At 40.8% G+C, this 27,572-nt stretch overlaps 1 protein-coding gene across 1 annotated transcript; it reads left to right on the forward strand.

Moving 5' to 3' along the window:
- Positions 1 to 27,422, forward strand: gtpbp3 (GTP binding protein 3, mitochondrial). Its single transcript, XM_080430689.1, has 12 exons — positions 1 to 163; positions 257 to 397; positions 802 to 1,070; positions 1,838 to 1,924; positions 4,996 to 5,078; positions 7,384 to 7,503; positions 13,864 to 13,936; positions 15,924 to 16,067; positions 18,819 to 18,984; positions 22,575 to 22,705; positions 22,889 to 23,075; positions 25,236 to 27,422. Exons 2-12 carry the CDS (start codon positions 336 to 338, stop codon positions 25,465 to 25,467), a joined length of 1,554 nt encoding a protein of 517 aa, XP_080286815.1. The 5' UTR covers positions 1 to 163; positions 257 to 335; the 3' UTR covers positions 25,468 to 27,422.
- Positions 27,423 to 27,572: the final 150 nt, after the last annotated feature.

Raw genomic sequence — 27,572 nt, forward strand, 5'->3', positions numbered from 1 at the left:
GAACGGTTATCAAATATGACACGCTTGTTGTGAATACAACGTTTGAACTGACAACATACTTGTTAGTCTCTCATTTGAACTGTATCACTCTGACAACATACTTGTTAGTCTGTCATTTAGCCCTCTTGAAATGTGCGATAACCATAACATGACTTTTGGGTGCGTTCGGATATTGCACACCGGAGCGCACTCGCCTATTAGTTTGTATTGGCCAGTGCGCTCAGTGCTGTATTTCCGAACGCACCCTTAGTCAAAGACAGCAGCACGTTCTGTGTTGTCAGTCTTTTAAATTCGTTGAAATGCCACTTTAAAGCTTACTTTGTTAACATTAAACCATGTCGTTGCTATATATCTCTGCTAGAATATGGAGATGTGGCATTTACACACCTAAGACAAGGTTTGTGTCAACATTTGTTATTTAACTTGAGATTAACCAGGCATGTTCTTATTGTTTGCTTATTACTCATACTGTATTATGTAGTTACTTGTTAGTTGACATGAAGCATAAAGATGCAGCAAGGGCACTTTTAGGAGTGATAACCTGACAGGAATAGATATGTAGCTTTCCTTCATACATAATTCATATTATATGTACATTATATAATTCCTGTTTTCTCTGTTTTAGCTTATCATTAAATGATAAACTTACATTTAGCAGATATATAGCACGATATCTTATTAATATCTCAAATTAAATGTAATTTGACAAGATATCGTGCTATATATTTGCTAAAATGTAATACTGTTTGAAGAACTTTACATAACAGCATATTCTTCCCATTTCCATTATATCTCTCTCAGGCTAGCCCCAGTTAGGAGATGCTTGGGCACCTGCAGTGGTGTCCTGGGTGCTATGAGCGACGCCGAGACAGTCTTTGCATTATCGTCTGGCCAAGGCAGGTGTGGTGTGGCTGTGATTCGTGTCAGCGGTCCTGCCTCTTCTGCAGCCCTGAGGAGCATGGCGGGAATCTCACAAGACCTGCCCAGTCCCCGCACCGCCCTCCTGCGAAGCATCACTCACCCCTACTCCAAAGAAGTGTTGGACCGTGGGCTCATTCTCTGGTTCCCAGGTGGGGTCTACTTTGTCATTTGTTTGCATTTACTAAAAAGAATGTAAGTGAGTTTTTTTTGCTCACAAATGCATCACACGAGAGATGGGAATTTGTGTCAGAATTGGGGATGCCTTGCTTTACTAGTACCCGTAAGAGGTTTGATCAAGATACTGATACAATTTAACCCATTAAGACCTGAGGCCGATTCTACAAACGCCTTCTAAATCCTACCTGTTTTTCTATCTCTGTCAGGTGGAAACCTCATATGTCCAAAAGAGTTACTTTTCAGGATTAAAATTCAAAAACGGCAAAAGTAGCAGTGACGCTCTAGTATGATCAAGTACGATATTCAATTACGAAAGAACACAACAAGTTGAAATATGGAGATAAGAGGTTTCTGCCCGACAACTATATAGCGACAACTAAAATGACATAAAGGCGTTCCCAGCTTGAAAGGTATAACAACGTATGGGTGTAACAGGTATTAATGGGTTAATAATAATACATATTTGTCTGTTGAACTAGGACACCATTGTATTGTAGCTAGGTTATTAACAAAGAAGACAGATCTACCTACCTGTGTCTGTCTTTCTGTCTGTCAAATTGAATTATACCCTGGTCTCTAAATTTCATTTTAGTGTTGAGCTTCATGAATATCTACTATATATCTACTTTTTTATGTGAAATGAGAGTGTACAGTATGTGTTAAATCATGTGTACAGTATGGGCTACATGGTCAAAGAATAGCCTGACTGTTGTTATTTTTGTTGTACTTGTATCACCAGGCCCACACAGTTTTACAGGGGAAGACAGTGCAGAGTTCCATATTCATGGTGGCCCTGCTGTTGTCACCTCCATCTTACAGGCATTAGGTAAGAACCAGATGCAATCTGTTACAGCTTAATATGATAAAGTACAATGCATACTGTAATTGGATATGACATAACTCACAGTGAAATGTGATACAATCTGTATCACATTTCACTGTGAGTTATGTGAAACATTGTGGCCTATCTTCCAATTCGCGCAAGACGGCAATTATCCTTGCTATTTTTCAACCAACGCAGTTGTAATTGCCATGCACAGTGCCCACGTTGTATGAATACCAAATGATCCTCGGCCCATATGTGTCAATAGTCAAAAAGGTGATTGCGCATTAGACCTTTTTTCCTTTCCGGTAATATATTATCTTTTCTGGACAAAAAGTATATTTTACAGAGAAGGTCGGCTGCTGAGAGGCTTCCCACCTCTGAGAACAGACTTTCAACAACACAAAACAGCCTTTATTTAGGTTTGTTGCGAAATGGTTTAGTTTATTTTCACTACTGTTGGAGCCCTCGGCTCGCAGGGCAGTGGAATTCCTTGTACAAGCGCAGAGCCCAGCGCCTGGCAGGGCGTTAGAGAGAACTTACTAACGCTCTGGACCAGGGCTAACTGCTTGCGATCAAAAATCCATACAAATTCAAAACAACAATAGAAAGGGCAGATAAATGCTCAGGTGAACATCGGGGATGAACTCACCCCGATGCAATTGTGCCCTGCAAAATACGCCATAAATCCTCTAAATAGGGCCCACTTTTGTGAGTAACATGTTTGATATCACACCATATTATACAGTACTTATGTCTAATTTATATGTGGGGTGAGGGGTCGCTCCCTCCAACAGGCAATCAAGTCTGTGTCAAATGCTGCAGAAAAAAGCAGGAACTGGCTGTGGATAAAAAGACAACAACTGGGTAGCAAGATAAAGACTGTTGATATGCGGTCAGGCTTAGGCCTGACTCAGGGAGAAGGACGCCCCTGCCATGCGGAGTCCAGTGGGGGATATGGAGGGTATGGAACGGAGGGGGGTGTACCTGGGACGCCAGACACACCGTTGAGCCCTCTGGAGACGTTGGGGGCTAACATCAATGAAACGTCGATGAAGCAGGGTGCCCACCTGATGACCTCAATGAAGGTCCTACCCTCCCTATTCACCACTCCACTCTGACCTTCAAGAGCGCCAACTTACCATAGGGATTGAAACATCTAGTTCTATTAGCTTTACTTGCTTAATTGCGTGCGGGAGTTGCGCTCCTAAAATAGCCAATCTACAACCTCACAACATGTTGCAACGTGTGGTTGAGGTTGTAGATCGGCTATTTTCATTTTCATGACACAAGGCGCAAGTGTAAATCAGGTATTATGATTGGGGTTCAATAGTCAGTTCCATTTTGGAACCGATTCAGAGTAGACAAATTATTCAGAATTTGTTTGCTGTTATTGAATTATTTTCACACCAAATCTGAAGTCTGCTCGACATGTTTTAATTAAGTTGAATTCCTGTCTGTCGCTAAAATGATAAACACATTTTGGCTCAGAGAAATGGGATTCACTTTCAGAGTAGATTCAGTTTCCATAAAATCCTTTGACATACATGATGATATGGTGTGATATCAAACAAGATACATAACAATACTATTATTGCTCTTTTTCTTCTTCTTACAAAGCCAGCCCCAAAAGCATCAGGAACATTTGTTTGCATCTGTATTCTTACACAGCCTATCAGATTCTAGTTTCTTGTCTTATAGACTATGTCTGTAGAATTGATATACATGAAACTTCTATGACTCACAACACTCTTATGGTATCTGGTACTCTGGTAATATATGGTGCCATAAATGGTCTGCCTTTATATTGGGACTTTTTTGCGCTTTGCAATGCACATACTCATTCACATACACATTCACATACTGTACCAACAGTGGAGTCAGCCAGGCAAGGCACCATCCTTCTATTCAGAAACAGTGTCTGTATCTTGCTCAATCATGAGTAATTGCTGCCTTTATACACTGGCACTTAAGTGTTAAGTTGTCACATTAGACACTTAAACAAATAATGTCCCGGTTTAGAAGAGAATGCATTACACACATTCTGCAGCTAGAGGGCAGTGTTGTATAAATCAAGGATTGTTCATTGAAGGTTTCACCCTCACAGGCAACTATCATTGGCATGATCTGCAATATTCACAGTGGTGGTGAAATGAACAAAAGTTGTAAGAGTTCATGTATATTACAGTACTAGTACTAGCCTATATTCATGGGTTACTCGAGTATTAGCTGTAATTAAAGGTACATGACAGTTACACTTAGATAACAGTCACTTGTAAAATATATTGATCAAATAATAAAAAGAGCAGCAGCATGTTTCTTCACTTGATACTTTAACTCCCAGGGGATTAGTTACCTGGTTGCATCTACGTCCAGGAAAACCCCATGTGCTGAATGCTATTGTTTTTAGTATCCTCCTCTCCTAATTAACTTTGAAGAATGTCAGAAAACATAACCTCTTTAACCCGCCCATCAGTGGCTGTTTTCGTCATTCAAAGTGAACTCTGGGTGACCCTTTGACCCTGTATTTGACACTGCCAAAGTTTGTTTATGTGTGGATGTGGTCTAGGGCTATCAAGTATTTTCTTTGTGATTATACTTCTGATTGCTTTTTCGATTAATCAAATAATCAAGAATGTTTTTTATACTTAAAAAAATTATATATCAACGAATTGATGAACCACTTACGCATTATTTTACACTTAGTCACACAACAGTGTCGTCCAAACATAGTGAAAATAGCAATCTCACTATTTTCACTATTTATTTAATTAAAACTTGTTTTCACCTATAATGCCATGCCGAAAATAGGGATCGATTATTAATCGATTATTTTATTAAATTATCGCTAATTATTTTACAATCTATTAGTTTGATGTTGATGTGTCATGAGTGTCCACGGTTTTTCATGTTTGTACTGTGTGTGTGTGTGTGTGTGTGTGTGTGTGTGTGTGTGTGTGTGTGTGTGTGTGTGTGTGTGTGTGTGTGTGTGTGTGTGTGTGTGTGTGTGTGTGTGTGTGTGTGTGTGTGTGTGTGTGTGTGTGTGTGTGTGTGTGTGTGTGTGTGTTTCTCAGGAAGCCTGCCTGGCATGAGGCCGGCTGAGGCAGGAGAGTTCACGCGGAGGGCCTTCCATGCAGGGAAACTGGGTCTAACAGAGGTAAGACACAACAACAGAAACATGTGCAAACACGTGCGCGGAGCGCATTGTTTGGATTTGGCGCCGTGGGTTCACAATGTGCACACATTGATTGCAATCAAAATCCATTCAATCTGAACACAACACTTGCGTTCAGCAATTGCGGAAGCACTTGATTCTTCATTAATCCTAGGAAATACAAGAAAAAGTTGCTGCTGCTATGTGTGTTGTTTTTGGTGCAGTTTTAGCAGCAGGTGTTGAAGAACCAAGTGTAAATTTACAGCAAATGAATGTCTCTCCACTCCGTGTGCACTGTGCATTTTGGAGAGCTCATGTGAGAAAAGACTGAAAGGGAGAGACATCTTCATGCAGCTGATAAAAAGAGCCTACCTCTTTTAACGTAAGAGTTATGTGTGAATCCATAGTGTCATTGTGCCATTCTTTATCTGTCTCTGTAGTTATCCACATCGATATTGGAATTCAGAGGGTGCGACTTAACACACTGACATTGGCATGCTTTAATTTTAATATATAATAATTTTAATATATAATAATCTAACTGAGATTGAGCATGTGAATATTACGTTTATATGTCAAGATATCACAGATATCTGTTGGACATGAGACTTCAGGCTACAGTGATTCTGAACACAGTAACGGCCTTGCATTGTGTTTGGACACCTCCGCTCCGCGTCGGTGCATAATCATCCTGTCTGGATTTATTTTTCAATAATGACCAGCTACCCGTCAAGCTGCTCCTGTAGATTGCATGCTTTCACATGCTTTCAAAACATTGATTTTGTCACTCGAAAATCTTTGCGTCTTCAGCTCTCGGCCACTTAAATAGGACTGCGCCTCACACCGGGCGCAACCTGGTTCTTAAAAGAACACCTGACATTCTGGTTTTATTAATGTGACGCCCAAAACACACCCATGACTAATTCAGGGTCTTTAGCGGGCGCAAACACATAGCGCCCAGCCGCCCACATTTAGTGTAAAATAGGGCCCTCAGACAAGAAAGAGACGATGTACAACTTAGTCGCCAAGAAAATAATATGATAGCCTTTGCATCCCTTTTGGCTAAGCGTCTGATACTGCTTAAATGGAAAGAAAAATTCCCACCAACTTTCAAATCATGGGTTAATGATGCATCACTTGACTTTGGAGAAAATTCGCTACTCCACAAGGGGGTGTGCTCTGAAATTTTACACCATCTGGCAACCTTTTTTTAACATATATAGAGAGGATGAATGCTGCTGACATTAATGACCCATAAAACTGAGCCCACTGTATTTGCTTTTGTATCATAATCTTTTGTGTATTTTAATTTTCTTTTTTTCTTTTAATGATATATATTCTACTGTGTATACTTAACTTCTTTGACTTGTTTTCATCTTTGTTTTTCATTTTCTTTCAACTTTCATTGCAATTGTGTCTTATTTGTTGGTATTGTCTTTTTGTGTTAATGGTACAACAAGATACCAGGGTTGTGGCTCTTTCGTAGCGGGAACTTTGGGGGGGTGGGAGGGGTAACATAAACTGTTTTGTATGCTTTTGTCTTATTGACCTGTATGTGAAAATATAAAATACCAATAAAGAAACCTGGAACAAAAAAAAAATACAGCCCTCGAGTTAAATAAACACAGGGAATTACTACTACTACTAATAGTACTAGAGGTCCAGATAGTTCAATAGTCTACACGGCCCTCATCAGTATATGCCCATATATTGGCATACCCATATATGGGCATATGGGTTGGATCGGCGGTTCTGCGACAACTGGATATTTGCCAGCCCTATTATCGGTACAGTACTGGAACAAACAGAAACAATATCCACACTACAGCTGCAGGTTGCAGGGGCGGGTTGAGCCATAGATTTATATATGGTTTCGCGGGGCGGGTTGAGGCGGGTTGGGTTCCGTGGCGGGGCGGGGCGGGGCGGGTCATGAAAAAACCCGACCCGCACATCACTTATAGATAGTCATCACTTTGATGTCTGTCAGAGGGGGGAGTGTGTTTGTACACACACAGACCAGAAATCTTACATAGTTTCCCTTTAAACAGTTAACTCACGGCAACAGTTGTTGATAGAACTAACGTCTCTCGTATGTGTCATGATGGTACTTACTGTTTGTGCCATGAAAACAATGCAGGCATTTTTACTGGGTAGCGTGACATGATATTATCGTGAATGCCGACATGCAAAATCAGCACACGTTCACACATTACGCCAAAATTAAATATCCCAGTAAATGACCAGGATTTCAAGCAAGTGTGAAAGGGATTATAGTGAAATATCATAAATGATGCTCCCTTCTCCTTAGGTTGAAGGCCTGGGAGATCTAATCCATGCTGAGACTGAGGCCCAGAGGAGGCAGGCTCTCAGGCAGATGTCTGGAGAGCTGGGACAAATCTACCAGGATTGGAGCTACAGGCTGAAACGGGTAGGTAGCGATATAGTACAACGCTTGATAGTGTGGTAAACTACTTATTTGTCAGACACAATTACGTTATCTTTTTCGAGCCAGAAATCGTAGAGAGGCACTTTTTCAATTGAATTGAATTGAATTAGCGGAATGTCAAAAGGGCTGTGTGATAAAGATGATGCTGATAAAATGGGGTGTAAAAATGCATTAATTTCAAGGTGCCGTTTCAACTGCATACATTTTGAATGTTGATTATTTTTGGCCAAAATAAGATTCTCAAGCTATTTTCAAATGTAAACCTGATCTCATGTCTATCGTGCTTTAAGTGCTAATGTGATGTAAGTTGGTAGAGGACAATAATACAATAATAATAATAACTTGAATTTATATAGCGCCTTTCTGAAACCCAAGGACGCTTTACAGTACACAAAATAAACAAATTAATTGCCAAAGGCCTGAGTAAATAAGTGTCTCTTCAGTGCGGACTTGAAAGAGTCTTGTAGGTGATGCGGAACTTAACCGGAAGCCAGTGGAGGTGTTTGAGGGTGGGGGTGATGTGCTGCCAGCGTTTGGTGCGGGTGAGCACTCTGGCAGCTGAAGTTTGCACATACTGCAATCTGTCCAGGGTTTTATTGGGGAGCCCGAACAGGACACCATTACAGTAATCCAGGCGGGAGGATATGAAAGAGTGGATGAGGGTCTCAGCAACCGAGTCTGAGAGTGACGGCCGGAGTCTGGAAATGTTTTTGAGGTGGAAGAAGGCGGATTTGGTGACAGTTGTGACAGTTGTATACAATGAATATACAACTAATCAACACAAAGCATTCAAGTCAATGATTCTTTATAATCGATTAGTCCAGGCTGGGACTGGCAGAAAGATTCAAATAGAGACACTCAACATAGCTCCTTTTAAATTATTACCAACATTTCGATAAGCTGCCTTGGCTGATGAAGACAGTGGTCTTCGAAACATTTGTAATTAAATTATTTTAATGGAGCTACATTTAGTGTGCAGTATTTTACTCTATTTGCACCCCTATAAATTAGCCTCGCATGTCTGAGAATGATTTGTTTTGATGTCTCCAGTTAAGTACAGAATATTGCTTAAGACTCGGATGTTTTCACACAATACCGGTAGATTACAGAGGCTGGAAGTGGTTTGTACATCCACAGTGTACTTTATGTGCAGACAGCAGTGATACTCTAGAGAAATTAGCTTGTTACGGGAAGGTTGTTGGTTTGAATTTCCATAAACCACATCAACCTGGTCCCTTAATTCTGCTCGGGGGCGTTACGTGAATATAGACCATGGTTGTGTGTAATTCTGCATGGTCTTCTTGGCGCCAGACCTGAGCCGAAGTGCCAGAAGGACTCCCTTGAGAAACCATGTGCAGATCTCCATCTCTATTTTAGAATGACATTTCTCAGAAGAAGGTGTTTTGGACTGGAAATTTCTTTTCTGTGCCATAGGCAACATTCTCACTAATTTGACACACACACAATGTTGGTCTTCTCTCTACACTTGGCTTTTGCACTGTTGTGAAACGATCACCTTATTGGAAAGCAAAGCATCCTGTTTTTGCACAGCTTGTAAAGCAATTGTGTTTTGGCTCCCGATTCATGTAGTGTCAATTAAGGCACTGATCTGTATCTTTTGCGCTGATATGTATTTTCCGAAAAGGGTCAACAAACAACAAAACACAAGGAGTAACCTGGAATATACCTAGAAATTAAGTTTTACTTGTTCATATAAGAGATGTAGGACATAATTATGTCATGGCTTATTACAAATTACACCTAGTGGTACAAGACAGTACAAGTACAAGACAGTACATCTCTTAGTAAAGTCTTCCTGCTGGTGTCACTCCTCCACTCACATTGTTTGACTGTCAGAAAGTGCATAAAATATTACTTGTCCCAGGACCTAACGAGTTTGACAGCTGGTATTGATAGTTTCAATTTGTTCCGCCAATTACGTCAGTTGCTTTATTTACTCACGTACAGGAATGTGTTTTTTATGGAGTCAAATAAAACAATGAGTGGCAAACAAACATCTAATGAGTCACTGTGGTGACAATCTTTCTTGGACAATCATGTGAGATAGTTTGGTAGATACAGTAAAACAAACACACAGTACCACTTTTCTAAGGAACAGAAAGCCTTCAAGGACCATTTCTCAATGTCATCTAGTTCACAGGACGGTCTGTTTCACATTGTGGCTTTTTAAATGAGCATTCCTCCATTTTTTTAATTGATCTATTTGTATCTGCTGGTACTATGAATGTGAGTTTGCCTCATGGTTCCAACACTGGATTTAAAAATGTTCAGTGACATCACTGAAGTAGAAGCTGAAGTAGGCCTTGACTTCCTCCACTACATAAATTTTTGCACTAGACTAGATGTCCAAAGAAATATGATGAGAGGTGAAGACACAGGCATCTCTGTCCAGTGTTAATAAATTGAGATAAACTAGAAAAGTATTATTGTTGATGTTATTTTTAGTAAGGCTGCAGGTCAGGACCAGTTAATTGAACTAATCGATTTAATCGAATTTGAAAACGTATCAATAATCGATAACTTAATAAAATAACCTATTAACAATCAATCCCTATTTTGGGCATTGGTGAAAAGTTGCAAAAAACGATTTAAATAGTGAAAATCTACAAGCTGTCATGCAACGCTTTGTGAGCTTGTAGATCTGACATTTTTACTATTTTTGCATGACACCATTGAGCAACGAATTATAAAATAACACTTACTGTAAGTGGTTTATTGATTCGTTGATAACATTTTTTTTTTTTTTTTTTTTTTTTTTTAATAAAAACATTTTATCCCACGATTTTGTAACCCATTTTTTCACCCAGCGCCAATTGTCTAAGTAATCCTGGGCACTACACTCCCTCTGCCAGCCTAGGGAGAGCCTAGAGCCGAGCTCATGCCTCCTTCAATGCATCACCTGACGGGGGAGTTTCCCTGGTTAGCCGTAGTGCGTGGTGGAAGTTCCAAACAGTTTTACCCTCCATCAGGCGCCCCGGCTGACCAGGGGGAGGCAGTATGGAGACCATGAAAATTTATTTATTTTGAAACACTTTCCGATTAATTGATTAATCAAGAAATTAATTGATTGAATAATCGCTACGAAAATAATCAATAGTTTTCAGCCATAACCTTTGGTAGTAGCAGTAGAAATAGTAGTAGGACTACTACAATGAATAAGTAGAGAAGGTCAATAACCTCACGTGTATACCGGTGTAATCTTGCACTACCTTGGCACCATACCTCAGCTTACACTTCAAAATGCTGTCTTGAAGAAACCTTGTCCAGTTTAGCTGATAATTTGGACCTTCCTCAGGAAGGAGGCTTGTGGCCACTTAAAGTCATATCTCTATTTTTGACTTTCTTACGAACAAGGTGTTTGGAAAAGGCTCCTTCCGTGCTGTATTGTATTGTACTGTACTGTACTACACTGTAGTTCCGCCCTGACTAATAATGACACCCAAACAATGTTGTTTCTGAACAGGTGGCTTTTTACTGTTGCAGATAGATTAGAAGGTCATTTAGACAAAAGTAAGGTCAGATGTTGAATGTTTTTGGCATTATACTTTTCCTCCTCAAAGACAGGATTTGCATGTAAGCTTGTAGCATATTGACGATCAATTGATTCCAGTCAAGAAGAAATAGAAATTGAATACCAACTTTATATATACCAACATTTGCTTATTTAATCCTTTTATTTAATAACTTTTTAATACATATTTTTAGTTCATATTATATTAAATGCATATTAAACTTTAAAGGTAAACTGTGTAACTTTTAGCCTATTTCATTTATATAAAACTATTTAAGCCATCATTTCCCTCTATCAGCCACTATAATTGTGCTGGTGTTTTTTCCCTGCAGTAAGACACATCCCTCTGACTGAATTTTGGTTTTGTTCCACTATTTATGTTGACATTCATCCCTGTCGGCTGGAGCTCTTAATGGATCCCTTTGAACTTCAGAAGGGTTGTGCTCTGAGTTGATTTATTGGGCCATAAAAGTGTCAAACTCGTTGTGTGCTCGTTAGTGCTCTCTCTAATCAATTAATGCATCAAAGACAGCCATCACTTTGATGTCTGTCAGAGGGGGGAGGCGGGGAGTGTGTTTGTACACAAACCGACCAGAAATCTTACATAGTTTAACTCTGATTACACAAAGAAATACACATCGGCTGCATAACTGCAGATCCCGTTGTCATCAAAAAGTGCAAAACTTGCCTATATATCGGCCAAACAGATATATTGGTTGGGGTCCGGCTCTATCTGTATAATTATATTGTCCTTTTTAGCCCAATTCTTTGCTCCTTTTTCTCCCAATTTAGTCATTATACAATTCTTTCTCCAACACATGTGTAATCCATGTCACTGCCAACCCAGTTGGTCATGTGGGAGGGCGTAGATGAGCATGTGTCTCCTCCTTCACACATGAAGTCACCTACCGCTTCTTTCACCTGACAATAAGGAGATTCACTGTGAGGGCGTAACGCCTGTGCAGTAGCACACTTCCTACCCTCAAACATTGCCAATTGTGTTCGTTGGAGTGCCCAGCCAAGCCGGATGCATCGCGGAGGATTCAAACCTCTAGTCTCTGCGGTGTTGGGCAGGAATTTTTCCACTGCTTTACCACACCCTATATTGTAATTTTTTATAAGGAATCTCCTCTTTATGAGAGTGCACTTAACTCAATTATGTTCTCAGTCACATCCGATTCACTTTGGTAGAGCATGAATTCATATTCATATTTATGATTATTTCTATAGTATTAATCAAATTAACAATGAAAGCATGAATCGGTCCTAAATCAAGGATGATATTTATCAAGGGTCCTACAGTATCTACAGTTGGGTCAGTCCCTTTCACACATCATGTTGCGGTTGATCAGAGAACAGGGTGATTGACCCTAGGTGACCAATGACCTGGCCGTCGGCCAATGCGGCTGCTCTAACTTTGAAGCACTTTGTGCATAGAGACCAACTGCATGTGAGATCTTGTACTGCCTTGGCATCAGATCTGAAGCGATGGTCATCCAGGTGTTCCCCCATGACAAACCCCCCTCAGCTGTTGATTCAGATCTTCCTGAGGAAGACTGATAAAAGTCATTCCAAAAAGCCCCTTTATTTCTGTCTGAGGCTTCTAAGAACTCAGTGTTTTGGAAAGAAAGCCCCTCTTCTCTGCTATAGGTCAAACTAATCTAAGTGGTGCCCAAACAATGCAGATTTTCTTTCACTATATACAGCTGGCTTTGCACTGGGTGTGAATGGATTAAGTTATGGGAAACTGAGGCTTCCTGTTTTTGTACGTCTTTAGTATTGTTGTGTTTAGAATTGTGTTTACAATTGAATTCCACAGTGTCAATCAAGATACTGATCGGTGTGGTGTGTTTCAGTGTTATTTGTCTGCCTCTATTTAAAGGTATCCCTCAAAACATGACACAAGAAATGCATTTAAATAAAGAGCAACAATCCTACTGCTGAACATTAAAACAAATCTTGAAGTCAATAATCCTTAACCACAAGAGAAAATATGAACATGTGGCTGTTTAAAATATAGATGATGATAAATCTGATGATGATTAACAAATTACAGCATAGATGTGTAAATAGGGCTGGGCAATATATATCGTAATATGAGACTAGATATCATCTGGAATTTTCAATATCATCATATTGTGATATAGAGTAAAGCTCCTTAAGGGGGGCGCATGCTACCATTTTCGGTGGTCACCTTATCACCTTATCACCGCGGTGGTGATAGAGAGAGCTCTCTCTATCATAGAGCGCTCTCTCTATCACCTAAAGGGTGATAGGGTGACCACTTCATTTGGTAGCATGCGGGTCCCTTTACACACCGGGCGCGTTTTTTTCATGCGAATAATACGTTTAAAAAAAAACCTTTTAAAGTCAATGCAAGCTTCCACGGAGCGAAAAAGCGCCTTTTATTTATTCGGAACGAGTCTGAATTTTGCGTATATTCGCATAATCGCCGGTGTGTAATGACCTTTAGTGTTGCCTTTTCCTGGTTTTAGTCATCTAAGCCTTTTGTTATTATTTTATTATAAATAAAAAAAGAAGAAATCTAAAATAATGATTTAGATTTACAAGCTCACAAGGCATCACAGCTTTAGATCTGCTACTGTAAGTTTGCAGTTTGCAGTTTTTTAAGTTCGCAGAAGAAAAAGATCATAATATGGATATTGTCATAATATGGATATTGTCACAATATCGATATTGAGGTATTTGGTCAATAATATTGTGATATTAGATTTTGTCCATATCCTATTTGTAAATGTGAATTTACTCAACTAATTGGGTGTGGTTTGTGTGTTCACATGTTCTCACAGTGCCTGGCGCATGTGGAGGCCTTCATAGACTTCAGTGAGGATGAGCTCATTGAGGATGGCGTCTTAAATCAAGGTAAGTGTGCACTTTGCCCACTTTTGTGCACATCGGGGGGTAACAATAACAAGACAAGACATTTCTGGGGTTGGTGTGTGTGTGTGTGTGTGTGTGTGTGTGGGGGGGGGGGGGGGTCGCTGCTCTCTCACACGTGAGGGGAATCCGGCTGGCTTTCCTGTTTGGAATCTTTACCAGCCGATGAGTTAGTACGGCACACTGTAAGGAGAAGAGATGGACATCAAACTGCATAAAGAGCTGCTTCCTTTTAGGAAGTGTAGGGAGAAGGCCATGGGGACACAGGAGCCATTCATCTTACCTTCAAAGACATCTCCAACAACACTGATGTCAGCAGCATCGACTTAATTGCCTCAACCTACACACAGATTGCTGTGTGTGTGTGTGCATACAGTATACAGTATACGGTGTATATATACATACATGCATATATATACTCTATATAGATTTGGTGGTTAAACCTGAAAAGGGCGCTCCTGGAAGCGCAGGTCTTCACCAGGCTGGGTGGTCTACCCAGGACTGACACAAATCTTTGAAGCCAGCTAACAGTATGGAATATCAAAACCTTGTTTTTTTAGTCATTGTCACATGGCTCACAAGACATTTGTACTTGATATGGCGCAACAAACTGACATTTGTAGTATTTGTGGCACCCCCTATTTTTTTATTTTTATGAAATAGCTTTTTCACAAATATCGGTCACAAATATAGTAAGACAAACGTGTGTGTGTGTTTGTCAGGGTGTAGGGCAGGGATTTCCCCTCAAAGCCTGTCGTCTGCTGTCTGACGTTAGCAGGGAGCGTGATCTTGTGATGTTTTAACAGAATAAAGCCCGGGAACAGATGTTTGTCTTGGATGCATGGATGCATGACGCTGGCATGAGCAACACACATATTTATAGACTAATAATCATAACAGGAGACTTACCATGAATACAATTTGTTATCAGTCACCTGCACAGTTAACATAAACAATACACAGTAAAATCTGCAGTGTCGATTTAACTCTGCGATTGTCCACTCTGTTACCAATGGATAAATTAACATTGAGGATTTTACTGTGTATGAAGCGATAATGAGGGTCTTGCATACAGTAAATTAAATGCATGAACTAGCACAAGGGTTTTTTTCACAGTAAAAGATAACTTCATATTCATATTTATACGAGAACAACCAGGAAACAAATGTACCTAATGAAATGACCTTTTGCTCTGTTGTCATGTGAGGAGTCTCTAGAGAAAATGTTTTGGCAACTATTCCTTCAAACAGCAGACTCTAAAGGCGGTTACACACCGGCGAATATGCGAATATACGCAAAATTCGGACTCGTTCCGAATAATTAAAAGACGCTTTTTTCGCTCCGGGAAACTGATGTGGAAGCTTGCATTGACTTTATAAGGTTTTAAAAAAAAACATATTATTCGCATGAAAAAAATCGCCCCGTGTGTAAGGACCTTTAGGCCAGGAAAGTAAAGTTTAACCACTTAAACCCTACTGTATATGTAGTTGACCGGGGTGGGTCCCCCAGGGCTCTCTATACAAGGTTCGCTCCTACACCACATATTTGTGTCTATTTTTCCAAATGTTTGCCTAATGCCTAATTGCCTATTATGACAAGCCCAGAATAGAGTTCCTGTGGTTAAATGACATTAAACGTGAGGCAGTGGCGGCCTAAAGTTTATTTTGTTTGTTTCCCTGGACCGGCAAAAAAACAAATCTGGGTGGGGAAGTAAAATGACCAACACTCACCCCTCCCTCCCTCAACACTGTTGAAGTGCCCTTGAGCAAGGCACTGAACCCCCAAATGCTCCAGTGGAGCTGCTCCAACAGTATAAGACAGTGGTTGTACTGGGCAGTTCTCAGGTTTTAATGCGTGTGTCGGTGTGATTGTGAAGCAGGGAGTTGCTCCCCTGGATAAATAAGGTAAAAAACAACTTTTAACAACTACTTGTGTTGTTGTCCTCTGTTCCTCTCACCATCTCTCTCCATAGTGGATGGCTCACTTAGAGATCTGCAGGCAGAGATAGAGAGACACCTGAAGGATGAGAGGAGGGGCGAGAGGCTCCGCAGCGGAGTACATGTGGTCATCGCTGGAGCCACCAACGCTGGGAAGAGCAGCCTCCTCAACACGCTCTGTGAGCACCTACACACACTAAACAGACACACGCACGCACAGACTGCAAAACCGTTAGTGTTACTTTAATGCTGAGAGTGTAATAGGCTTTTACACTCAGAGCAAAAATTGATTCTTAGGAAAGTTTTCATTGCACACGCACAGACTCTTTGTAAGCACAGGTTACCGGTTCTTAGAAACTCTTCTCCTTTTTGACGACAGGAACCTACAGTAGCTTCATTGTCGAGACTATGTTTTACACCCTGTCCGTCCGTCCGCGCGCGTGTGTGTGTCCGTCTCCCCCTCCGTCTGTGAACAGCTAATCTCCGGCACTGTTGGCTTGATCGCAGCGACACTGTGCACACACACTCCCTGGATGCCAATTCAGAGCCTCTGCCCCAAACTTTTCACATGGGCCTGTAATAGCACCACCAGGAGGCCACTTTTTACAAAACTCATTTTTTGACAGTACTCCTACAGATTTTGTCCAAACAACACATCGTTTTCAGGAGTGCTCCGTTTTGAACAAAATGCCTCAAATCATGAACACAGCTTGCGATTTCGGTGAAACTTTGCACGCACGTTCCCACTAGGCCGAGGAAGAAATCCACAACTGCCACTTTCAAAATGTTCTAATCAGCCTCATGGTGGCGCTATAACAGGCCGATTCCTGTTTTTACCTATAACTGCATCGATCTGTGTAAAACTTTGTATGTGCACTCCCTAGAGGCCAAGGAAAAACCTTTGCCCTGCATTTTTCGCATCTGCCTTTTATAGAGTCACCAGGAGGCCGACTTATGTGAAACATTATCCACATTTCACTCAAATCGGTACACATGATCTCTATAGACACGCGATCAAGACGGATCTGTTAGATTTTTCATATTCCAGCCTGATTGGCGAATTCCGAACATTGCTGGCCTACACTAACCTACCTGACCTGGCGTAGACCGCATGGGATTGTGGATCATTTAATTAATTCCTACAAATGTAGCACTTTTAATGCAGGAGATTCTCGCACACATTTACTGCAATATTAATAACAATCAGCCAACGTGAATACGGGGGGAGGAGTGGCTGGAAGTGCTGAGACAGACCTCCTGTTTTCTGTGCACTCTGTCCTTCTCTCCAGAGTGGTCTGTCTCTCTCTACAAGGCTACAAGCACAAGCCAGAGGATCAAAGGAGGTCGCGCACATCCACATACAGTACCATTTAAAGGCAGGTGCTGAACTTCAAACGACAAACATAGAAGAAAAAAGCACAAGCCCCCCTCACCCTCCCTCAGTCTCCGCTGGCTAATGCTTAATTCTGCTCTCTCATACGACAATGTGTTGAAAATAGCAGATGTATAGTAAAGCTTGTGTTGCACTGTGAGCTTTATTGTCAATTAAAGTTGCATAAAATGGAAAGAATAAGATCGCGGATAAAAGCGTCCGAAATTAGTTTTCTCAGAAGGGTGGCAGACTCGGCGGTATAACTACTGCTCCTTCAAGTGGAAAGGAGCCAGTTAAGGTAGTTTGAGCATCAAATATGAATGCTTTCTGAGCGTCTCCCTACGGAGGTCCTCTGGACACGTCCCACTGTGAGGAGGCGTTCGGGGTAGACCAAGGACCAGATGGAATTATATATCCACGCTGGCTTTGTAACATCTCGGGATTCCCCAGCATGAAGTGGCTAATGTTGCCTGGGAAAGGGAAGTCTGGATTTCTCTGCTGGAACTGTTGCCCCCGCGACCCAGCTCCGGATAAACGGTTGAAGATGGATGGATGGATGAAATTTGCCATATTATGATGAACTTTGATTCTTATATAGTCCCTTGTGTATCCAGACTTTCCAAGGAAATGCAGTAGGAGACATGTACTATAGGAACAGAAATGTACTGTAGGCACAGAACTAGGATAACACTGGTGATCATTAATCATGAAAAAAGGTCAATCATTATGCTCACCCAAGCACACCCAACTGCTTACACTCTTTCCACACGTGTTTGAAGAAATGTACAGTAATAGCCACCCATATGCTTGATACTGAGATCCACATTTGGTGTTTACCTAATGAAACCCTCTTTGTATACATGTTTACAAATGTATGAAATGTGCCTCTACATATTTGAGATATTACATCCTGAGGTCATTTGGCATGCTTTTATGTAAACTAAATTAAGTGGTGACATGGCGGACGCACCTCACAGCTTCCTATCAGAATAATGGGCATATTTATCAGTCTTCAGATAAAATCCTGTTATTGTTTCCTATTTCACTTACTCTTTCCCATGGCCCAGGCTCGCGCTTGGTCAGCAGCACTGACAAGTATTAATGCATTGGCTGTGTAGTCTGGTGTTGGATGCTCGGGCCGTTGTAGTACAGTAGCCAGATTGCGTAGTTCCTGATGATAGCTGAGGAGGAAAGGTCAGTTGAGCATAACCTGTATTGTATTCCAAGTTTTAGGAACATGAGTAGCATTACATGGATGGTTTTAAATGGTGTCTATAAAGGTTTATTCTGTATATTCTAGAAGAAAGTGGTTACATTAGAAACATTTAGCTGTGTTCCTTTTTATTGAAGTTTTAAGACGTTTGTTTTCATTTACTGATTGATATGGCAAGAGTTGTTGTCAGTGTACATGATTACAGTGATGTATGATTAGAATACATGTCTCTCTGTCATACAGCTATATAATAGCTATTTCTTCAGGTTTAAATTTTACATACAGTTGTATAGATATGGCCCTAATCTATTTGTACGTACTTACTTACTTATTGTTTTAATTCAGGCCAGCGGCCAGCAGCCATCGTGTCCCCCATCGCAGGAACCACCAGGGACGTAGTGGAGACATCACTGGACATTGGAGGATTCCCTGTCGTCCTGAGTGACACCGCTGGTCTCAGGGATAGTCTTGACCTGGTGGAGAGAGAGGGGGTCCGCAGGGCTCGGGAAAGGTAGAAGATATGCCATGGCTGACGTCTACTAGTTTGCTAGTTCAGGTGTACCGTGAGATGTTTTTATGGGGGCATTATGTTTTCGCATTGTCCGTATATCTGTCCGTCCGACCATCTTTCCATCCATCTGACCTTCCGTCCATCCGTCCCACCCAACCATGTGAATGCAATATCTCAGGACCAATATCTTGCTCCATTTGGGTCGCTCCAGTGCTAGGGGCTCGGCTTCAGCCTCCAAAAAACTCCATATTTGGATGCAAATGGCAACTGGTTGGACTATACAACCATGATTTTCATTGATAAAGAAAATCCTTCAATATGAATGCACTCCTGCTTGCATGCAGTGTCCTGCTTATGTGAGGAATATAGTAAGCGTTATGTGATTTATATGATTTCTCAGCATTTAATTAATTTGTGTAGTGAGGTTTTTTCATGTTCTTCAAACTATTTGTTAGTTTGTTTTGTTGTTTTTGTGTGTAGGAGAAACTATAGAGAATAGACAACAAACTAATTCACTTTGTGGATTCAATTATATCCACCGAAATCTGAAATCTGTGACTTCCTCTAAAAGTCAGACAATAATATCGCAATGTAAAGGAGCGTTATCCGGCCCATGAGCGGCACGTTTTCTTTTGTTGCGTTTTCATGGCAGTACAGAACAAAATGGCCAAGAGAGTTAGACAATGTCCTCGAAACAAAGAAAGGAAGAAATTATTCAATGTTTCTTCCTCATATAGGGTTATATTTTGAAAATCCCTGTGACATAACATCCAGTCATATTTACTAACTCTTGGTTATAAATACCTGCTAAATAAACATGTCATGGGACGTCACGCGATGAAGTGGCAACACTCAGTTGCATAATAATGTATAACATTAAGCGATGCAATATACTCCATACATTTTCACAGATATTTCAAACAAAAATTGACATATCTGACTGACCATTCCTTGACCGCTGTTTCCACTGTTTACGCCAGGGAAGAATAACAACATTTTTTAGACTCGAGCCTCACTCCTCCATCATAGTACATAAGCAGGAGAACACTCAAGACAGACAAAAGAATACACCCAGTGACATGCACAGACACTTTTAACTTGACCTTTATACAGACTTATACCCTCCCTGACCATGGAAAATGGTCCCATCTGATTGGCTGGCAGGTGTACATTAAACCTATATAAGACCTGAGGTCGATTCAGCAAATGCCTTCTAAATCAGTAGTTCAAGCGCTGTGAGCTTGTATATCTGCTATTTTTGAATAGCCAACGCAAACGTCTAAAATGACACAGATGCTTTATAATGGGTTAATATTGGATATCGGGGCACTTAAAACATTGTCCCTGTTTGTCCCTGTTAACAGTTTAATCTCAAAATAATTTGTCACTTGTGGAATATGTGTGGAAAAAAACTCGCACTCCACAGAAAATATATTTCTCTTTATTTGTCCAGAGACTACGAAAATATGTATCCATTTTTCCATGGAAAAACAAAGCAATTTTCTTCCAAAATTCTCTGTCTAAGGAGTTTTCCTTAAACACACACACACACACACACACACACACACACACGCACACGCACACACGCACAGGTACACTCAGATGCACTTGCAGTCTTACACAAACAGTGAGTGCATCGGTCCAGCATGCTGACTGTTCAACAGGCCTAGCGGGGGAGCAGCTGCTGCTCCTGGGTAGGAAGTGCTGGGAGTTCTTGTGCTTTTGGGGACTTTCTGTCTAGGCAGCAGGTCATAGTTCTTGTGACCCGGGTTAGGACAGGAAGGAGGTGGTAAGTGTAAGCATCCGCTGCTGCCACTGCCGTTCCCTCGGGGTGGGGAGGGGTTAGGGTGACATGGAGGGGGGGGGGCTACTGCCGTTCCGCCCAACCAAGGAATCTCAGTATAGTGGTCATATTCAATCAATTAAAAAGAAATTACATTTGATAATCGGCGCACAAAAGTACAGAATAACAAATCTACACCCCCAAGGGATCAGAGCTCTGATCCATGGTGCAATGCACAGCCTGGAGCTGCTCCTGTGAATGACAAACTTACTATGTGGATCTATAAAATATTTGATATTATTTGTTAATGTTATGCTAGTTATATAATGCTACTATTATATGATATTTTTTGGCATGTCCAAGTAGCTGACCGAATTGTGCCGTCAACCATATCAGCGCCACATGTCCGGGTCGAATCCAGCTGGAGGCCTGTGTTCGGTCATTCCCTCTCTCTGTCCTCGCTCAACTTTCTTCTCTGCCTCTCTGTTATGCCTAAATAAATAAAAGGGCAAAAACTGCCTAAAAAGACAAAAGAAATTTACAAGTTGCTAACAATTTGATATAAAGTAGTACTGAGCTTATAGACATAGAACTGAGTATTATAGCGATATCAGTTTTGAAGCAGAAATTAACTGACATCATTAAATCATAATACCTTATTTCAAGCCACTACTACTACTTCAATATGATGATTTGGTTTACACTGCGACATGTTATAGTATTTAAGAGAGTATTGAATGGTATCCACTCCAGAGTGTCTCAGGGCATCACTATAACATGTTTGCACACTGAAAGTCGCTGCTGTAACCATTGGAACCCTACAGTAGCGTCCCTATTCTGGGACATTCTGTGAAAATAGAAGATCTACAACACGTTGCAACGCATTGTGAGCTTGTCGATTGGCGTAGAGGGGAAAAAAGAAGGTGGCCCAGCATAGGGGGGACTCCAGTCAACGTAATATATATAGGGTTTAAGTGGTTAGATAAGAAACCAACACAGTACTGTATGTGCTCATGAGAGACACTCAGTCACTGCTCAAAGACAATGGGCATGTCACTCTTAAGTGGTATTATGTAAAATACTTGTACAGTACTGTACTATAGATAGTTGACGCAAACACTCAAGACATTCTGTTCTGGACCTCTGCAGTATTTAATCAAAGTGAGCTTACATCAGGAAGAATGTCCTTGAAATAGTCTGGACCTCAGCCTAGAACCCTTCTCACTCATTACAGTCTTTAAGGCAAACGGATCCTATTTTACATAATTGTTCCATATCTAAGTAGTGGAAGGGACCAGGTCGCTAAAAATACTGTGCTTCAGTGCTTCTATTCTCCTTCGCTAGATCAATAGAGCTTTACTGGATTTATGGATTTAAAGTCTGAGCTTTTCTATTCATGAATTCTGATATATTGTATCTCTGATATGTATACAGTATATAGTGTACTGCACAGTCTAAACTTTTTTTTTTTTTAATTGGATACTACTTCTTGACACATTATTTTGACTATTATGAGATTTAAAAAATGTGATGTGTTCATCCTATTAAAAACGCCTTCTAAATCCTAACCTAAGTTAACAAAAAAGCAACATCTAAAATGACACAGATGCTTTCCCGGATTGAAAGGTATAACAACGTATAGGCTTTCCAGGTCTAAATGGGTTATTATGACCTGACTAAAGTTTAATCAGATCACATACTGTAGCACCAATGGATTATTGCTATTTCATTTATTAGTGATCCATAGGTGCTCATGTTAAGCTGTCAGAATACTGTACCTGATCAGATCTCTATCTTTCCCCCCCAGGGTGGAGCAGGCAGACCTGACTCTGGTGGTGGTGGACGCCACTCAGCTTGGTGCTGACGCCCAGCGGGCTCCAGCCTTCCTTCAAGCCCACCTCAGGGGTGTCTTGTCCAGCCAAGAACTCTCTGAGTCTGGTACTGTTGTTTTCCCACACATTTTAAATCATTACCAAAATGTTGTCTCTAGTTAATTAGTTTTACTAATAGCAGACACGCAAAATTCTATCCCCCTTATCAATAGTAGTATGGTTACAATAGCTCTTTTTGTGGGGTAACTCTTATTCAGATCATTGTCCTTTCCATATACATTTTATGAAGAGTTTCCCTCAGAACGGTGTGTCTTGGTGCTCAACAAGACGGACCTGGTCCCTGAGGAGCAGTGGCAGAAACTGGAGACAGAACTGAATCAGACTCCTGGTCTCCCTCCTGTCTGTCCGCTCTCCTGTCAGACTAAAGCAGGAGTGGAGGACTTCCTGGCAGTGTTGCACCGCCAAGTCAAGGCTCTGTGAGTACACTTATGACTCATCTTTTTTTTTTAATATATGTTTTTATTTAGGAGGGACAAGGTACAAAAGTGTCAATGTAAGCTATTGTACAATTAGTGCATTATACTTCCATTAATCTTTTTTTCCCCCTATTTTCGTCCCCCCTGCCTCCCCCCCACCGATTAAAGTAGGAACAATTAAAGTACAGGGAAAATAATAATAATAAAAAAAGAATAAGAAGACTTATGACTCATCTTATTCGTTCTTATTATTTATTGGGCTAGAACGTAAATGTGTCCAGTTACTTATGGGGAAATTATATATGTTTGTTTTGCAAATGTATTGTTTATAACAAATTAGCTATTTTGACAAATATATCATTTGTCTTTGTCTTTTGGATCCCGTTTGATAAGGTGTTTTCTTTCTGTAATATGTCTGGTCATTAGCCATATCTGTAACAACATTAAACTTTCACTGTCAGGGGATGGGACCACAGCTCCCATAAGCATCTTTACATAAGACTCATCATGTACACAATAAATCCTTTATGACAGTTCTATTACTTATATTAAAATGGGCAGGTTTCAATATTAACTGCAGCAGTATGAATTTTGGGTTAACTTTCCTTGAGTTCTCAATGGGCCTGAACATTTTGAACCAACCCCAAACTGAGTGAATTGAAGCTTAAGTATGGCGATGGTGAAGATTGGTGATGATGCTGATTAGGAAAGTTTACTTTCATCTTCATTCTGACCACTGTTTTTCAGTTTTAAACTGTTAGGCAAGTCCAAGGAAATTGTTTTGTGTCTGCGTTTTGTAACATAATATCTGGGTTTTGGGTGGGTCAGCTGTCCTCCTTAAATCTAACTCCCTTAAAAGACAACTTCACCCATTTTCAACCTATCTTCATATATTGGTCCTCACTAATGCTTATTATAATATGGTACCATTTGTGTCTATTCACCAAGTAGACAAGAATTGTACCATATTATAATGAGCATTAGTGAGGACCAATTATATGAAAATGGGTGAAGTGGTCCTTTAAGTAGTTTATTTTCATACTCAGAATAAAAAAGGTCCTTTCATGTTCTCTTGTTGTGTCTGGAATGGATCAGTTCATATCCATAAACATTTTCCATTAGTACAATTTATTTTGAGACACTTTGATGTGACTTTCCTTTATGGGGCAGCTGGGGATCAGGAGGTGGAACCGGAAGGATCCGGCATTGTGTCCCTCCCAACATTGTGACGATGTGTCCTTGAGCAAGACACTGAACCACAAACTGCTCCCTGAGTGCTTTTCAATAGCTGCCCACTGCAACTAACAGTTAGGGTGGGTCAAACGCATAGGACAAAGTCCAGATTCCAGTTTTTATTTCTATTTTATTTTATTTTTGTATTTATGTGTTTATTTGCGAGGGACAGAGCATAGTTGTTGACGCTCAGTCGTGCTGAGAGTGGTGACGTCTTCAGCGGCGCAACGGGTGAAGCTGACACAACCGGTGACTCACACATGCTGCAACAAGGGTTACGCATGCTGCGATGTCCCGGAAAAGCAGATTTTGACGTCATCTCCCCAGTTATTGCTGCTGAATCAGAATTATTTTTAACAAGTAAACATGCGCAAGGCAGCAGGTCTAGACGCAATCCAGGAAGAGGAAGAGTGTTCACTGTTCAGAGCAGCCTTCAGGAGTTTTCACATATAGTACACGAGAGAGGTGGAGAACCTGACACTGTGGCACCAACAAGACCAAAGAGCAACAACTAAGGCCTCATTGGAGACGAGACTTTAAATTCAGCAGTGCATTCAAATGAACTCACTGCAGCTGTGCTCCTTTTATGTGATCATTCTTACTGAATACCCTGATAAACTGAAAACTTGCAGCAAAGTTTAGAGAAGTTTGCAGCCCTGGCAGTTATCCACGGCTATGCATAGGAAATGTGCCCTATTGTGTGTAAAACAACTAATATCATACATACTGGGATGTAACAGCTGTCATTACTTTTCACATTTTTTAAATGTTTAACTTTAAACGTAGACGTATGTATTAGAATAGATAACATTGTGAACGCATAAGCAAATTACTCTCTTTCTGTCGGTTGCTTCTACTGTATGTATTTTCATAATCTGTGCAGGGTCCTTAAACGACCGTATTTTAATCAGTTATAATCATCTGTAGGTGTGGTGACCCTCTGTCTGGTGCTCCCAGTCTGACCCAGGCCCGCCATAGGGCCCACCTGCAGCAGTGCATCGCCGCCTTGGCTCAATACCAGCGGTACCGAGACACAGACCTGGCACTAGCAGCAGAGGGCGTCCGTTTGGCCCTCACCAGTCTGGGCCGGATCACTGGACGGGTTGGAGCCGAGGAGATTCTTGATATCATCTTCAAAGACTTCTGCATTGGGAAATAGCCAGACGAAAACAGGAAAATACGACTTATCATGAACCTCGGTAAGGGGACACAAAGGAAGGCTGTGACAAAGTCAGCGTTCTTGTCCCAGAATATCGGTGAAATTGAAAGAGACTGGGTGCATACTGACTGAGTGCCAATGTGTGTCATTGTAAAAAGGGGAAAGGCACATTCTTTGCCGTAGGAGCGCTCACTCAGGATGAAAGAGAAAGTAATGGTTGTTTTTTTGTAGATGATGCTTTTTGGACTTGACCACTTCAACCCTAGCGTTCCTTTGTGATGCGTTGTGAGCTTGTAAATCGCACACCGTTCCCATCCATGTACAGGGCTCAAGTAGTTAATGAAACATGCTTGAGGTGTGTTCCAAAAGGAGGCTCCACATCCCAACTGTAGGTTGTGTACTAACAACTTCTAAACATTAACATGTTCGTGGGTCACAATTTACGCTTAAGGAAATATTTGTGGTTTTGATCTCAGTGGCATTTTATTTATACTTGTATCTATACTTTTCTTCCATGATAGACACTTTTACTGTAGTGTTTATGTTGCTGCAACATTCAAAACAAAAACAACGGTTACTTGCTCATCACAAAGTGTGCTGAAGCCGTTGTTTTTAAAGTAGTACGTTGTGTAACATTACACAGCGTTCTACTACTTTGTGCAAAGTCAACATTTATTCCAGCAGTCACACAGGAAAACCACAAGTCACCCTTACGGGTTCATTTTCACACTCCCAGAGTAAAAATAACACCCAGGATTTTACTGTACATCCCTTTAAGACTCTCCATCCCTTCCCTGCCGCCTCCCACCACTACGTGACGTAAGGACTGCAAGCCAATGTGACCCTGCTCCTCTTCGTTCAGAGATCCACTGTGTGGGAAAGAGACATTTTTGGAGGCAGTGCTGTCTGTGTCCTTTGTTCCCCTGTCAATCTGGCCTTGATTAAATATTTATGTTTCCTTGTTGAACTCCTCACCCTTTTCCCCGGTTGGCTCCTTCTCTCTAAGTCTCTGACGACATTGACTACCTTGTGCACCGCAAACCTTCAGCCTCTCTCCGTCTCTGAGACTTGAGCTAACCTCTCCGCCTCTTTCCCCACAGCTCTGTCACCGTGTTCTCCCTCTTTCATCTATTTGCAGATTTATTACAGGACAGGAGTGGTTCCAGCTAAAAGTAGGAGCTGGTGCTTTTATGGGCATGCCAACTGTGGCATAAACCACACGCAAAAGGCAAGATCACACGCTGTCACTGCATCCCTCTTTCTGCTCATACAGAGAATAGCAATACACTGGAAATAAGTTGACTCGACTTGACAAAATGCATTCACTTGTATTATCGGACTCAATAAAATTGGGACAGCCATATTTCCAACAACAGCCCTACTTTTTACAAGCGTTGTTTGCTGTCACCACCCGTCACGATGTCTTGCATTTGTGATACGTAGCGTACAGTTTCATTTCAACCTGCATGTCATACATCGATGATTGCGTCTTTCGATGTGGTAAACATTGCCACTAGACACATGTAAATGAGGCTTCAACATTCCACAGTTTGATATTGAATTAATAATCTAATTAACCGGTCTTTTCAATATGTGTGAATTTGTGAAAGTCACATGGCCCTAATTCTCAAATGTATTTTAGCTGATGAAAATACCATGCACCTACTGTACCTGTGACAGGACCTTTCTGTGTTCCTGCGTTCATTAATCATTAGTATATTTTAATTGCCAAAGTCCTGACATTTATTGTTTCCCAAATGTGAGCTAAACTCTGAAGTGTTATCAACATGAAGTTTCCCTGTTAAGTTTTCAATATGTACTTGTTTTATGGGGAGGACTGCCATTGTCACGAAGCTAAAGTGGATTAATACATTTTGCACAGAGAGTACGGCTCTAAAATTCTGTATATACTGTACTGTTTTGATTTAAGACAATAAACTACTAGCTGAAGTTCATCCCTCTGTGTCTTCAAAAATATAGACAGCAAAAAAAATGTTATTTTGTCAACCAAGGACTTAAATGATCTACAGTACTGTATACTATTCACTAACATTTTGTAAGAACGAATATCACCATTTTAGATGCAAGAATATCCCATTTCGGAA

The sequence above is a fragment of the Gymnoscopelus braueri genome, assembly GCF_963280865.1.
Source record: "Gymnoscopelus braueri genome assembly, chromosome: 6".
In the NCBI taxonomy this organism is placed as follows: Eukaryota; Metazoa; Chordata; class Actinopteri; order Myctophiformes; family Myctophidae; genus Gymnoscopelus; species Gymnoscopelus braueri.